This window comes from Vollenhovia emeryi, unplaced genomic scaffold (assembly GCF_000949405.1).
Source record: "Vollenhovia emeryi isolate VEMERY1.0 unplaced genomic scaffold, V.emery_V1.0 DF939176.1, whole genome shotgun sequence".
Lineage (NCBI taxonomy): Eukaryota > Metazoa > Arthropoda > Insecta > Hymenoptera > Formicidae > Vollenhovia > Vollenhovia emeryi.
In genome coordinates, this window is record NW_011967190.1 from 1,089,129 (window position 1) to 1,106,260 (window position 17,132).

General features: G+C 45.6%; 1 protein-coding gene across 1 annotated transcript; it reads right to left on the minus strand.

Moving 5' to 3' along the window:
* Positions 1 to 4,722: 4,722 nt before the first annotated feature.
* Positions 4,723 to 6,838, minus strand: LOC105563423 (skin secretory protein xP2). Its single transcript, XM_012015014.1, has 2 exons — positions 6,210 to 6,838; positions 4,723 to 5,970 (listed from the first exon to the last, which is right to left on the minus strand). The coding sequence occupies exons 1-2, from the start codon at positions 6,219 to 6,221 to the stop codon at positions 4,723 to 4,725; spliced, it is 1,260 nt and encodes a 419-aa protein (XP_011870404.1). The 5' UTR covers positions 6,222 to 6,838.
* Positions 6,839 to 17,132: the final 10,294 nt, after the last annotated feature.

Genomic DNA, 17,132 nt, shown 5'->3' on the forward strand with positions numbered 1-17,132 from the left:
TTCCCCGTTTTCCTCACTTAGCTAATAGACTTAAACGCCGCGTCGGGAGAAGATATCGCGAGACCAACAGCTGGTAACTTGCTGTCAAACCCTCTGTCCCAGCCCTCTACTTCCCTTAATGGATAAACGGTCAATTAATAAGGCAGCTTCAGATACCTTTCTCCAGATGCTCCTACGTTCCTTGTCCTGCCTATTCTGTATGTATTTCTACATATTGTTTCGTCTTCCTACCTCACTATTTTGCCAATCTGTGTGAATATCTAATAGATAAACATAAAATAAACTAATTCGAGGAGTCACATATCTATTATTAACAAATTGATATTTAACATGCGCACGTTGCCTCGTGCTTGAATTATTTCATGTGTTTAGTTTGACTCCGTTGAAACCAAGATTTCTAACGAAGTCTTAATAGTTGATCTGCCGTACGTGTCGAGTACCTTGAAAATTATCGTAAAAAGGGATTGAAACGAATAGCCGCGAATGGAGGGGCCCTTTGCCACGAGCGGCAGTAATAGTGTAAACACAACGGGCATTTCCAGATCGATCCGTTGTTAAATTCGTAGCGGTCGGAAATGGGTGTGCGACGGATGGCTCGTTTTCGATTAAAAGCCGCCCGCCGCGACTGAATGCGCGTATCCGAAATCAATAATTAATTTTGCCGGCTAGCCGAGAACGCGGGGCGAAATGGCTCCGAGAGCTTGGCGGAAATGGTCGGATACCGCTTGGTTGGATGCTGCGATGCCCCGATAAAACGTCCCTTTTTATCCCGTTCTCTCGGCTGCCAGATTATTGGATATTATTCCATTTCAAGCGTTCAATCCCGCTACGATTCGCTCGCTTGGATTCCCACGGGGGTTTCCCTGTCGCCCTATTGATTGCACGTAACTCTTAAAACGTCTATACGTGTGACACCGCTGAAATGTGTACGAATCTACATTTTTGTCCCGCCATGCCTGACGCGCCCTGTATCCTGCGCGAATCGAGTCCATTATAACCGTATGGGGAAAAAACCCCCGCTGAGATATCCCGTACGGTATTTTTCGCGCGTTGAGGAATGCGCCTCGCGCGAGATGCGTATCTACCGAGGGAAAGTCTAATAATAATTGCATGGAAACTTTTATTGCAATTCGAGAACGATTGTAGCAGAACTGATACAAGATAATATTTTTTTAATAATATGTGTTCGTGACACAATGGAAAGATAACTTAAAAAAAAATCTCTCTCTCTTGTCGGTTTAGCGTGCATAAAATCGTTTGCGAAAAAGAAAGGGTTGCTCCGTTATCGCGTAATGAGGCCTGATAAATCGATCGCGCGTCTCGCGAAAATTACTTTCGGCTGTAGGGGAAAAAAGAGATTCCAGAACAGTAGGAAACGGTACGTGGATTATTGAGGGTGGCTCGCTCGGCGGGAGCGATATGGGCTCGAGGAAGGACTAAGGGACTAAGGTGAACGGAGCGGGAAAGAGAGACCCTGCTCTCGAGCGCGCGGCCGAGGACTGGTAATTAACTGTGATGAGAGAGAGGCGGCGGCGCGGGATAGTCCCGTTTGAGTCCCTGAGAATCCCCGGGGACCCGACCCGTCGTATCAGACGCCAAACACTCACTCCCACACATCGAAGCCGAGAGCCCCGTCGTCCTCGGGGCGCGCGTTGCCACGTTCAAGTTTCGCTACGATAATTGCCTTCGCTTCACAGTCGCGCCACCGACACCCGCCGCAGCGACGACGGATAAGAGAGCACCCCGCCCCCCTGTCCCCCTGCCATCCTTCCCGCCTTCCTTCGCGAACAAGTCTGGAACGGGGGTTGAAACGTCGGCGACGCGGAAGTAGATAATGGCGCAGAAATTTAGTTTACGCGATTGGGCCTCCCTTTTGTCACGGGCGAGCCGTAAAAGCGTCGTCCTCTCTCTCTCAAAAAAAATAACCGGAGTGAAAAACACAGGACGATTTCGTTCAATTTAAAGTCAAAAACGAGTAATTTTTGACACGAATACATACGTTGAAAAGGTAAAAGAAAAAGATTCGCGAAGAGCAGCCAGGTATGAATTTACTCTCTGAAACAATCCTCGTGGATACGTTGTAATTGGTAGCGGCGTCTTCTTCCGGAAACAATTACGAAATCGTGATTATGCAAAGTCAGTCCGGAAACAAAGGCGCGCATCCGTCCCCTCCCGCTGAATGAAATGAAATACAAAAGGCGCGCGTCGACGCGGGAAACTTTCTTCCTCGTTATTACCAAAGAGCGCCGATAGAAAACCGGAAGTGCGCGCGGCATCTCGGCGTGGAGGAAAGAGCCCGATACCCGCGTGCAACGCGGGGCTATAATTCACGCATCGCAGAATCGTCGTCATTTTTTTCACTTTCACGCAGAGCCGGTCGTTCGCCCAACGCGAACGCCCGCCCGCGGTCTCTCCTCGCCGTGCATCGCGCGTGCGCGCGCGCGCGCGTAACGCTACCGATCGGTGTATCGCGATCGCTTCGTCGGCCGCTCACTAATCCTGTCGTTAGCTCGTTACGTGTTCTAATAATGCGCTACCTGAGCACATCCGATATTATAAATTGCACTTAACGGCGCGGAGAAAGGGGGCGGGGAAAGGGCGAATTTTACGGCGATTCTCTGGACGCGTTGCGTCATTATGTCTCGCGATTTCTCCCATGTTCGATAATACCGCGGCGGTTTTCCTCCTGGCTCTTTTTTTTTCTTTTTTTTTTCTGCCGCGTATAAACAGACACGGAACCTAGATCCTATTAGTGGCCGAACGAGAGAAGCGGTGAAACGTTCGTCGGGCTCCCTCGGATACAGCGTGCGCAGAGGGGCGGATATCTTAATCTTTATTCGCATTTAATTGCGCGCCGCGAATTTCAATTACGGCGCCGCGCGCGGCGACGGCTGATAATATCGATAGGAAACCCCGGGTAAAGCCGGCTGTCCGTCCCGTGTAACGAAACAGGAAATTCATTCGTTAATGTGGCCGACCCAATTTCACCAGAAATATTTTATTCCTCCTCCGTGCGGGCGAGTATCCGCGATCGAATTAAACGAATTAACGAATTTGCGAATATCATTTTGACCAAGTATTTTAATTGCCGGCCGAAACAGGACGAGTTTTACCGGCGGCACCCGCGTAAATTAAAACGACGCGCGTCGCGCCTCGCACGGCTCGTGTGCTGTAAAAGCGGCGAAAAAAAATTAACGGAGTATCCTAGCAAAATTCAATCGGGGAAAGATCGACTCGGTGAAAGGAGTGGCGAGATCGCGGCTCTCGGATGTCTCGTAGACGCGCGCGTTGGGATACGACGATGTTTTGCGTGTGTACGCCGGCCAGGCTCGATGGCCCCGACGGAGAAAGTAATGCTTTCTTGAACGCAACGCGGCGCGTGTATCTGGTGCTCTTAATTGCGGCCCGGGCACGAGGATTAAGATTCGCACGGGAATCGAAAGTGTTTGCGGAAGTTCGCAGCTTCTGTCTCTCGAGGCACGGATACACCTCCCCCTTCCTTTTTGCGCACGCGATTTTTGCGTTTCTGCGCCCGGGGGACTCGGCGATCTCTCGACAGACTAATATGTCAATAATGGCTTTTACCGGTGCCAGCTAAACCGGAAGGCAAACGCGGAAAGCGTCGCCGTAATGTACGAGCGACTCTTGTACCTTTTGGATTTCGGTCGGCGAATTTCTTATTCGTTACTCTCGAATCTTGGTTTTTTTTTCCTCTCCTTCTCCTCTCGCAACGTCGTGAACGCGCCGGATAACGCGGCGCGCCGTTTCTTCGCCGACGGGAACAATGAATTTAGAAGAGCGAAACTCTCGCTCAACAGTCGACGAAATTTTCTCGAGAAAGTGAATCCTGACGTTGATTTATACTCGCGTTCATATGCGCGCAACGTGTTTGATACGGTTAGCGATGAATCTGCGCGTCATACACCGTAACGGACGTTGTGTGTGTATGATTTTATCTCTCCGCGTTATCTCGCCTTCCATCTCGTTCCGTGGGATAAGAGGAGATCCAGATTTTAGATCCGCTGTTCGAGATAAGGATCGAGAAAAGTAAGGCGTAATGGGCAGAATGTTTATTAAACCTTGTATATAAAAAGATACGTATATTCTTTTTACAATGCGAGTTTTTCACTTAACTTACTTAGGTACAACGTTTCTAGTCAGTATACATATCTCACAGCAATACTACGCGTGGACGTAACGGATTAAACCGAATTATGCGCGTTAAACCCCGCACGTACGCCGTGCGGGTCTTTTCGGGGCATTTAGATTATGCAGAACATATTTCTTTAGAATATGTTAATCGATGAATGTGCGCGATCCGCGCGCCGCGGAGAACGCAATTCATAGACTAATCGATGCCATTCAACTATAATACGCAGTCTAAGAGCATTACCGAATAGCCGCTACGTTTACCTGGACTTCCGGAAAGTATAGCGCAAGTACAGAGAGTCGGTAAACTCGTCAATTTGCGACGGCGAATTGTCGCCTGCGTATTTCTCTCTCCTAATTCGCTAATTACCTCGGGGCAAAGGATCTTTGCTTAAGCAGCTAAAATTTCAACGTTACTTTTCGAGAATTGGCAAACTAATCCGGCGAAAAGTATCTCGATTCGGACGCGCGATCATCCAACATCGAGGGGATGAGGGCGATTAAAAGTAAAGACGCTTCTCGACGTTCGCCTCGCTACTCGCGCGTCCGCTCTCCGCTTCGTCGTCGCGATGATCAGCCGTGAATCGAGTCGTAACCGCCACCGCCGCCACCGCCACCGCCACCGCCGCCACTGAAACCACCGTGCAAGTCGTAACCGCCCCCATCGCCGCCACCATATCCACCGTATCCACCGCCACCGCCGCCGCCGCCGCCGTGTCCACCGTATCCACCATATCCACCGCCGCCGCCGCCGCCATATCCGCCGCCGCCGCCGCCACCGTATCCGCCCAGATCGCCGTAATCCTCATGCTTCGGTATGTGAACGGGTATGGCTACTGGAACTTTAACCGGCACCGGTACTTCCTTCTCGACCGGGACCGGAACTTCTTTCTCGACGATGTATGGTTTGTCGACGTGCACTTTGACCGGCACAGGGACCGGCTTCTCCACCGGCACCGGTACTGGCTTGTGGACGTGGTACGGTTGCGGTACCGGCACCTTCACCGGCACCGGATATGGTTTCTCCACGTGCACCGGGTACGGCTTGTCGACTGGCACCTTCACTTCGTACGGTATCGGCTTCTCGACCGGCACCGGATACGGCTTTTCCACGGTGACCGGGTACGGTTTCGGCACATGGACCGGGTACGGCTTGTCGACCGGTACCTTCACCTCGTACGGCACCGGCTTCTCCACCGGGTACGGTTGCGGCACCGGCACCTTCACCTTCACCGGGAAGGGCACGTGCTTCTCGACGGTGTAGGGCTGCGGCACCGGCACCTTCACCGGCACCGGTATGTGCTTCTCCACGGTGTAGGGCTGTGGCACGTATACCTTGACCTCGTAAGGCTTGTCCACCGGCACCTTCACTTCATACGGCACCTTCTTCTCGACGGTGTACGGCTGCGGCACGTGGACCGGCACTTTGACGAACACCTTCACGGGATAGGGCACATGCTTTTCGACGGTGTAGGGCTGCGGCACGCCGACCTTCACCTCGTACGGTACGTGCTTCTCCACCAGATAGGGTACGTGCTTCGTTACTTCGTAAGGTACTGGCACTTTCTTTACAACCGTCACCGTCTTCACATGCTCGTGTTCATCGTAACCACCGCCACCGCCGCCGCCACCGCCGCCGCCGCCGCCGCCGCCACCGTGCAGATCGACACTGCCTATGTCACCGAAACTATGCTGGAGTCCACGTTTTTCCGTCTTCTTCTCCGTTGGCTCCGCTTCGGTATTCTGCGAGCCCTTGTTCGCTTTGCTCGAATCCTCCGCGCATACAACTTGAGTGGCCACTGCCACCAAAATGATGGCAAGCTGAAGTCACGTCAAAATAATGTCGCGATAAAATTTATATAATGGACAAATAATACATAATATGAAAATTGAAAGATGTCAGATTGCGCAAAAATATTACAACATACTAGACGTGGAATATTGTGTCCTACTTTGAGTTGAGAACAAATCACTTTGCGAGGCAATTTTTCAGAAATACTCCAATCTCACGTTACAAAATGATACTTGATGTTTAATTTGATCGGATGTATTCGACTCACCTTGATATTCATTCTCGAGTTCACGTATGTTTTAGCGTGGCGTATGACCACTAACTGAACCGCTTCGTTTTCTAAGCTGAGCCTTATATACTCCGCGCTATAATAGCTTAGCACTTTCCCTGCACCTCATCGCTTATATTATCCGTACGGGGTCTTGCTTTACGTACACTGGCAAAAAAGTCGCCGGGGCGAGTTCAGGAAATGGACACGCACACGAATTTGTTTCGCGAGAGCCTAAAGTCCGGACCATTCCCAGTGTTAAATACCTATTAACCAACATACGAATCAAATTTTTTTCTGCTTGAATACAAACGACGATCGTATAGACAGGCAGATCCTGCATACGTATTCGTCGATATTTGCACAAGCTGTTTTCTCCTTTTTATCGAGTGTTTCATTTCAAAAGAAGCCATTATTCCATAAAATAAACTTGAAAAAATTAACTTTTTTACAGACACGTACGTAACAACGTGTGATACAAGCGCATTACGTTTAAATAATTAATGGAAAGACAGTGATCAATAATCACTGCATCACCTTTTTTTCTACAAAAGTAGTTATATACATTAAATGCTAAACTTTGGCGGAAACTTATGAAAAAAATAATATCCAATCTCTGTATGACTGTATACATTTTATATGACTACAATGAGAAAAATTTTCGTCGAATAAACCAATTAAATAGTGCTTCCGATGGTTAATTTTTCCGATTACATTTTCTGATTAAATTCCACAATTTAAGTGTATCCACATACATCCAATAAAATTTATCCGCTGAAACGCAGTTACCGATGAAATGTGATTGAAAAACCGACCACATTTTTCATCGGATATATCCGTTTGTTATTATGTAATTGGATTATCCAATTATATTTAATCGAACATTTTTCTCGGTGTACAAATTTGTCTATAATATACATATAACATTATATAATTATTACAACATTACATAATGTTATATAATGTAGAGCGGGGCTATTTTGCCAAAGATAACAATCTGATAAATAATTTTCAAGACGCGGAAGGGCTTTTCAATTTTCACGACAGGGAGGAGGCTTTTCGACTTTTCGTCTCGAAAATTTTCTACCCGAATTTATATCCTTTCGTTCTTTACCTGAGCGAAATAGTCCCGCTCCGCCCTATAATTATTATAACATTACATAATGTTTTATAATTATTACATGTATGTGCACACGTGTACGCATAGACGCGCGCGTACACGCCTATCCACACGTATGTGTATAACGTATAGTGTGTATACTCGGCTACGAAGTAAATGGAGGAAGTTAACATGCGCGCGGAGTTATGGTCGGCGAATGTGCAACACCGTGATTTCCGTCTCTCCTTGTCGCAAAAATTGGAAGCCGCCATGTGCGACGCGACGCTAAAGGCTAAACCGCCGCGCACTATCCTTGTACCCGCGCCGTGTGCTTTTTCACGGTTGATCTACGGTGAGAGCTCGGCTAACGCTAAACGAACGATTTACAATATCGGGGAAATAGCTTCCGTATTTTCACACCACGTCGCTCAATATGCATCGGCAAATTGAATTAATCGCTCCTCGTGTACGCTGATTACGCACGTTTGCGTTATTTCGTCGCGCCCCATTAGGCGTGTGCCAATCGTTTATACGTTAACTGGCGTCGCGTGTTGCTTTCATACGTCGCAGTTCTCTCGTATTTCTATTTTTTTTTCTCCCGCACGCTCCTCCGCTCCTCGCAATTGTCAATAGTTATCGGATATCGATGCACCGGTTACGTTCTGCGCACTTTTAAACGGCGTTATCGTCATTATCGTTATCGTTCGACGCCATTTGTCCCAGGCGCGATCTGAGCTTTCGCGCTAACCGTATCGACGGCCGCGCGAGGGTTTCCCATTACCGCGCGTGTAATTACTGTAGAAATCCAAGTAAAGCTGTGCGAATACCGGCCGCGCTTTACCGTAAGCGCGAGCTTCGCATGCGGAATATCTAATGCCGTATGTTAATACGGTCGCTCGCATGCGCGCCGCACATTTCGATCGGGGATCAAGATAGACCGCAATTTTTAACGATTAATCGCCGCTCAAGCATCCCCGAGGGCCGTAATCGCCTCGCGGCGGACGCTCGTTATACACGGGCCCGCGCCGCCTCGTTATTCGTGTCCCTTCCGATAAATATTACGGTAAAGATGATAAATGTATCTCGCGCCCGAACGAGACCACCCTTGTTCAATCGATTGATCCGCGACGTTGTTAATTAACTCGGGCGTTTAACGGAGGCTGAGACGCGACGGGCGGACGAGCCATTTGCCGAGGAAATTATATAAATTTATATCTGATACGTATCGCAAACGAGACGCGCGCGTGCCTTTCTCGCGAATCAATCGTAACGTCTGTTAAGGTGGCTCCTGCATAAACCGACCAAAAGTAGAAAAAAATTGAAATTTAAATATGTTGCAGTTGTAAATTTGATCTATCAGTACGCGAAATTTCAGACCCGGTCGCCAATGAAATAAAATAAAGAAAAAATATTATAGTTGTATTTTGATCAATAATACACTGAGTGATATTTTTTAATGAAAAAAGTCATATGGGTTTATAAAAATCAAAGGGGCCCCACCAAAGCACCCATACTAACCGCTCCTTCGTGCAGGAGCCACCTTAAATAGAAAAAAAAATTAAATTGATTGCAACGCTACACTTTTGAAAGACTCTTTAAGACGCACGCTGAATGTATAAGAATATTTTGACAAGTGTTAGATGGTGCTCATTTGTATCCTACGTAACTGCCGTTTAATATCTTTGATATCACGTGACAAATACGATATTGCTCACTCAACGATTAATTATTTAGATAATTATCAGTTATTGTCGCAACGCGAGCCTCCAGGTTTGCTAACAAGAGATAATAGTGAATTCATTTCGGTTTAAGTTTATTATTTGAATGAAGATGTAGTTGTTATAAATTCACGCTGTCGGGGGGGGGGGGGTAAACGCTACGATTGCAAATCGCAACTGTGATCGCTTTCTGCGCAATTATCTCATCGGAAGACATTCACCTTTCTCTCTCTCTCTCTCTCTCTCTCTCTCTCTCTCTCTCTCTCTCTCTCTCTCTCTCTGGATGTTACGTGCAACGTTCTTCGTCAGTAGAATCGGTAGTATTAATATCGAGCGGTACACGCTCATACTCGGAGCGGTCGGGTTTCTCTATAACATTCGAGCAACGCATCTTTTCGCCTACCAATTAAAATTCCATCCTAACCGGATTATTTTACTTCATAAAACAATCGGAGCGGATTGCGTGTATCCTAAAATCTCTTTGCGAACGACAGGCGGTCCGGACGACATTAATGCTCCCGATTGTACAATGTCTCGATGAGGCCCACGGCAGAATGTTCGATAATAAGCTCGTTCTCGCTCTCTCTCTCTCTCACTCTTTCTTTCAGGCATTTCTTCCAGAGGATAGTCCGTCGCTACCGGCGCGCAAATTACTCGGTAGCGATGGCCGCCGTCGGGCGTTTCGTGGCTTTTAATTGACGACGGACGAAATGAAGTATCATGCCGTGCATTATAATTGGAAACTTTTATGTTGCGTGCGCGGCCACAGCGCGCCGGGCCTACCGAGGCGTGAATCCGAACGAGGAGCATGCGTTTTCTACGACGTGCTCCTGCCGTTCTCCTTTTGCACCGCGCGCCTCCTTTTTTCCCCCTTTCTTCTTCTTTCCGCGGATGCCGAACGTCGCTCGTACGCCCTTCGAAAAAATGCGCGCGATCACGTAAGCTCGCACCGCCGATGGTGAACATGAACATCGAATTTTCGAAGGCTTCCCGTGTGCGCTCTCACGCGAGCACCGTATCCCTCCTGTCAGTAGCTTCTTTTATTAATTGTTAACCGGCATTAACAACTGTCTTCTCACGCACACGGCAAACTTGCGACGCATGCTGCAACACGTTTCCTCCGTGCGCCTTCTGGACGTTCCTTTTTTCGCGCGTATCCGCACGCATTCATTTTCAGAAGGAGGTAAGAAATCCGCCCAAATGTACGCATCTGTTGTACATACAAGGAGATCCTGCTCCGATGCATTTTATTACGGCGCTAGAAGAGCGACAAACTAGAAAATGCGATCAAAAGGAATTCGTTAAAAATTCTTTTATTAATTTCCTTGATCCATTCAACTCAACAAAATTCCTTTCCAGTAGTTTAACATGAGTCCCGCAGAAGTACACCTTTTGACTACTTATGGAAATAAATTAAAGTTGTTTGGAATACAAAGAATTCCTTTTGTATTCGACAAAGAGCTCAAAATTGGTGACATAAAAGCAAATTCTTCGTAAACTCTTAAGCCTATCACACAATAGGAAAGCACAGACAACCGAAATAACTAAATTCCAAAAACCGTGTATCGACGCACAATGAAATATGGAATAGGTAATAAGAATAGAATTTTCGACACGTTGGATTTCTGTTCCCTATTCCCCGTATCTGACCAATCACAGTTGAGACTCTGGGACAGGTACGTGGCTTCAGAAAGCAGATGATTGGACAGCACTCCTATTGCCAACGAATCATTGTGTTTCGGCATTACATTCCTATTCCGCATTTCTATTTCTTATTCCTATTGCTTGTGCTTTCCTATTATGTGATAAACTTTAAGAATGTTTGTAGAAATGGAATGGAAGAAAAACGAATCTCATAACTCAGGAATTCAAGAATTCTTCTTGGATCCTTCGCGCTACCTGGGAGGGCTTTTGCATCTGAATTTTGCGGAAAAAAATTCGAAAAAGTCTGATTTAAAGGGAAATTCAAGAACGATTGGACGTAATCGTTTAGAAATCATTGATAATCTTTATTAAAACGCGCGCACGTAAATTCCACTTCCATGTTACATCCATAATAATTTAATCCGTTCGCATTAATGGTAACGCGTCTAACGAGGTGTTTGACGGACAAGTGAAAGGAGATGCGGCGCGCGACTTTCCTCGAAATTTTACGACGCGCCGAGCGAGCTTGTACGCGAGCAGCCCCGGCAGTTGCACACTTAATGTCCCACCGTCACGAACCCCGTGAATTTGGCCGGTAGGAAGCGGCGTGTGACTGATCCCCGCGCGTAATATCGCGGCGCTTCTCGGTGGCCGCGAGCGTTATTAATCATCTTTTTCGGCGTTGCTACGGGCGCGCCCCGGAATTTCTGCTCGGAAGCTGCGTTAAGGAGAGTAATAACACCTCGGCCTCTCCATGCGTCGTAAAGCGGGGTCCTTCCGCCGTATGATTTAATCGACGGTACACCCTAAAGAAAAGGGGAAAAAAAGAAAGAAAGGAGCGCGGTATGTCCGTGGCGAGGATCGCGCGCTGATAAAAGCGCGTCTTCCTCGCGGTGTATAACTACTATCCTCGACGCGCCGAGGATAACGCGACTATAATCGTGCGATCGTCGGGAATCGTAATGCCGAAGCGAGCAAATCGCCGCGCGCGAACCGGTCCGTTACGATAACCACCGCTTTTTGCCGCGTGCGGCGCAATATAAACGTTTTATTTCGACGGCGTTAATGACGGAGTGTGACCGGTCAACGGATTACGTTAAGAAAATCGTAATCGCCGCCCGTCCGCTCGCCCGCGCCGTCGCCGAACGCGAGGCACTTTGCGCGGAAGTAAAGGCCCTGCGTCTACGATGCTAGGCTTGGTCCAAGCTTCGAGAAATGTGTACACTGGCAGAAAAAAATGGTTACAGTTACCACAATCTCACTGTAATTTATAGTCATTTTAGGAGCCAACCACATTTTTATAATTCTTCCGACTACGTAAGTTGTGGTTGGCCTAACAATGTATTACAGTTCTCATAGACACAATACTGGTCCATCCACTTATGACGTGGTTGTCAAAAACAAAAACAAGCTTTTAATTTGGTTAGGTTCACTAGAAATATTGCAATGACAACCACAAGTAAAATTTCGAATAACTATATGTAATAGTAATAATCGAATTTATATTGAAAGTAATATTCCCCGCTTTTCATTATATACAGGGTGTACTAAAACCACCGGATATCCTTTTAATCATAAATTCTTTAGAAACATTCAAGACAAAAATTCTAATACAAAAATGTCGAGGCCATAATAGTTTTTAATTAATACGCGATTACATTTCACAAATGACAGGCCTGAGATTTCGCGCGCTCAGGTACGGCGACACGACAAGTGATAAAGGTGTTCCTACGAATATCGCCCTCTTTAGCATAGTGACAACTTTCACAACAGACTTAACGATTCATTCTCGAATTAATTGTTCCTCTTGTTATCTTTAACCATTTCTTTTGTTAACTTTGTGCAACGTCTTATTAATAAAAGGGAGGGGTTCGCTATGATGAGCATGTTGATCAGACTGATATCCTTCGATTTAGTCGATCTCCGATATTCTGAGTGAACTTCAAATTTTCAGTTAGATTCAATCTAGTCTCCTGCCTCTCTTTATTCTCAAGTTTTCAAAATTACAGGATCATCGTCTTCCCAAATATTTTCTGTCCCGTTAAACGACTTTGGTTCTCGCTCGCTCGCGAAACACATAGGAACTTTTATCACTCGTCATGTCGCCGTGCCTGAGCGCGCGAAATCTCAGACCTGTCATTTAGTGAAATATAATCGCTTATTATTTAAAAACTATCATAGCCTCGAAATTTTTTTATTAGAATTTTCCTCTTGAAATTTTCTAAAGAATCTGCGATTAAAAGGATATCCGGTGGTTTTAGTACACCCTGTATACATTGCGTACACTATGTTCATTGGTTGCATCACTTTGCACTCGTAAAGAATAGTACAAGAAAGCCTCTTTCAAAGAAAAGATAAGTAATCTTATACGAATGTATGAACTTATCCATATTTATAACATCCTATGCGGTTTTCTTCTTACGAGAAAGTCTTGTACCGCGCGTCCCTCTAGTGAGGACATTCCGAACCACTTCACTTTTATTTATCGTGTGATTAGTAAGGTGGATGATAGAAATGTAGATAAATTTACGATTATTGTGATTGTATTTACTATATAAAAATAATTGACTAATTTACTATTCATTACCTGGATATTTTAACAGAATAATAGTTAAAAGCTTATATTTTATAGTAAATTTTTAAATAGTTGGCGTCACTGTGTCTATATGGTTAATATTACTAATATTATAGTAATAATTACTATAAAAATGATATTTCTGACTATAATTATTTTACTATGCAATTGTAGTTTCAAATACTACATATTTTTTCTATCAGTGTAGCCAATCAACTTGCAGCTATTCCATAAAAGCTGCAAGTTGATTGGCTACGCATTTCTCAGAATTAGAACTTGGACCAAGTTCGAGATCGTGGACACGGGCCTTTAATGACGCGCGACAATGAAATGTCGCGCGCGAATCGAGGAAAATGGAGGGGCGCGCGAGCCGCCCCTGCGGCTGGTTATGGTGAAAAGCGTGCCGCACCTGCGACAGAGGTCATCGGCGAAGCGCACCTGCGGGGTTCCGAGAAGACTTTTCGGTCGACAACTAACGCGTTATTGATGATGGCCGATGCCGATGCCGAAGCGGCCCCTCGGCGAACGCCTCCTCCGGCTCGCGCGAACGAGCGGTCGCGGGGAGATTATGTAACTTTAATTGCGTTCTAACTACCGTGCAATTGGACGACGGCCGGGCTCTGCGAGCCTTGCAGTTTCGGCTGTATCCCATTAAGACGTTGCCTCGACACGTGACTTTTGCGCGAGCGCGAGTCGCCTCTTTTTCCGCGGCGCGCGATTTACGACCCCGACAACCGGAAAGGCCAATCCCGCGGCAACTGTGAAATCCGCGAGCCTGACATTATCGCGTAATGTTTTTTCATTTTATTTCTTTCTTTTGGTAGCGCAACAACTAACTCTGCCATTGCTTGGCATCAGAATTTGGGCTACACGTTTGTATTTCTGAGATATTGTTTTCCTGCGCTTTTTGTTAACTCGCTATTTTTTATTGGTGGGCTTCACGGCAACAGAATTTACCGGTTTTCCATTTGCGCATGGTACCTGCACTCTCGCTCTATAACACCGTGTAGCTTTCAGCATACGCGATAAATACATATTATTATTGTTGTTGTTATTATTATAAATATCCGAATATCCGTATGACGAATATACGGATTAATTGTTATCTGATTACTCAAATTTGAAGCAAATTATTTTACACGAACATTCGGAGTTGAATCCGTAAATTTAGGCCTAAACTATCTGAATCACAAAACATTAGACGAAAAACCGGTACACAGTGTGTACAAATTTATTTACAAATTTCATCTGTTATGTGCGTAAAAGATCCCTTTTTATCTCATATCTTATAATCGCTTTATATTTTATATCTGCACGAAGAGAGAGAGAGAATTCTCTCTTAAAATTTACCTTGAAAATTATGTAATCGTGGGACAACACGGCATTTCGAAGAATTTTATGAGAGTTTTTGAAATTTTACCACGCATTTTATAGTAATTATATTTAGTGTACATTTTACTTGTACAAATGTATGGTAAAATTTCAAAGAAGTCTCATGAAATTTTTCAAAATGCCACGTTCCCCAACGATTTCATGATTTTCAATGTAAATTTTAAGAGAAAATTCTCTCCGCGTGGTTGTTGGAATAAAATTATAAATTCGGACTGGGCTAACCAGCCTAGCTGGAATATGTTTTGAAATTACTGAAATTTTCGCGACTGTTACGTTGACGACTCGGCTTTCAATGGGCGATCAATACGCTTGATCGAAGAAAGCCGACTGTCGTAGACACGAGTCTCACGAGTGTTTCTCGAGTGAGTAGAACGCGCGTTATGTGTTTCCTCGGCAGGATAGTCACGGAGATTTCACTCCGGCGCACATATGCGCGACGCGCGAGCGCATTCGCCTCGTCGATTCTTTTTTTTTTCCTTTTCGCCACGTCGAGGAGGCAGATGAAAGTACGCGCGCGCGCAAATCACATCGGATCCGCGACGAAAAGTTTGCGCAGTCGGGTTCCCCGCCACGCATTGCGCCACTAACATATTCAAACGACGACGGAAAATCGCGCGTATGATTAATCGCTTGCACTTACGACACGGCTCTTGGACAGTTTTTCCCACCGGAAAAGCTTACTTTCATCCTGCGATATCTACTCGTTCGATCTATTTCCTTCAGTCATATAACAAACGGACTTGTACGGGTTTATATGGATATAATGTGGGAGAGTAGAATACACATGAATTAATGCACACGCGTTTTAATCATGGTTATTAATGATTTCCAAGTAATTGCGATCGATCTTAACATTCGAACTTTTTCTTTGTACATTCATCGACATAGATTCCTTCCCAGTGAGAAATGATTCGTCGATCGACGTCGAATCGACATCGACACCGTCGAATTGACGTCGATTCGACATCATTTCGACGTCGATCGACGAATCATTTCTCACTGGGTTGACAATGTTTGGTTTCGCAACGCATGCGTTTCGCGTGCAATATTGTAGGGTAAGGTGGCCAGATTCGGATCAAACATTTGAGTCGCTAATAAGCGGCATTTGAAAGTAATTCACTTAAATTTTGCTCTTTTTTATATCTACAACTTTATGCTATATATTGTCGATATCATGAAAAGCATCCCGAGTCGAAATTTTGGTACTATTTTTGATACTTTTAAGGATTATTTACACCTTAGCTAATCTATATACCTACATAGATCAGCAATAACCTACTTTGATGACATTATATATTTTTTTTACTCCTCCCTTGAATCTTTAGTTCTAAAAATTTACTTTAGCTCCTACTTAAAAGAACCTACTCTAATGCTAAATTGGCAAACGTATAGAAATTTCCGACACTATCAGTTTTAAAGTATTATAAGAGTAAATTTTGTACTTGCAGTTCGACCTCTTTTACTGGGTTAGGTCCTACTACATAATAGAATTAAAGGTTCAAGACAGAGCCAAAAATTCGACTCGGAATCGGCGTGTTTTTATGTCGCTTATTAGCGACTCATCAAATTGTTGATTCGCGTTTAGGTATCTGATCCGAATTTGGTCACCTTTCCCTAATTAAAGTATATTAATGCATATTTCTACCAATGCAGATTAACTGTAATCTCGGCTTAACTTACTTTATATCTTTTTCTGGTTTTAAAAGTTAGAAAAAGATAAAAAGTACTTTAAACCGAGATTAAAGTTAATCTGCATTAGTAGAAACGGGTGCGAGTCAACTAATTTCGTTACTCCGCGTGTTAGACGGGTGATATATAATTCGTTATTTTTTCCCCCCTAGCAAGAGATTCTCTCGATTTCGAATTTAGAATCGTGAAGACTATCCGTTATACGATTTCGCCGACTCGGCCGGCGAAAATCCGCCGCGTCCCGCGTACGGGCGAGCGAAGTTTAGGGGGCCCGTTATTTGTTGAGAGCACGATTATCGCGTTCGGCAGCATATGTAATTTGAGCCGTATTACGCGCGCGTCGACAACGTGTCGCGATTATGTTCGTACCTCCGACGAACGGCCCCGGCTCATATCGGCAGGACTTCGGACCGTTATGTACGTCCGTTCGAAACCGCCGCCGCGATCGTACCATCCGATCCGATAACCAATTACCAAGAACATGGCGTCCAACGATGTCGCGTATCTGCCTGCCGGTAGCAGGCAGAATCCCGCGCACGGCCACGTCCTAGAAACGAGACATCGACCCCCCCCTCCCCCCTGCCCGCGCGCCGTACATTATTCGCGCCGCGTCAATGGCTATCTTATTTTCCGGGCGACGCGCGTCAGACAAATTTATAATAAATCTGTCGCGATAATTGCCGACGTCGTTTCGGCGCCGCCGGTCACGCGAGCCGAAATCCCGGCCGCCCGGGGAAGTCACCGACGGACGGATTTTACCGAACACTTTGGGAAACCGTCGAGTATGAAGTACTCGCGATGGTACA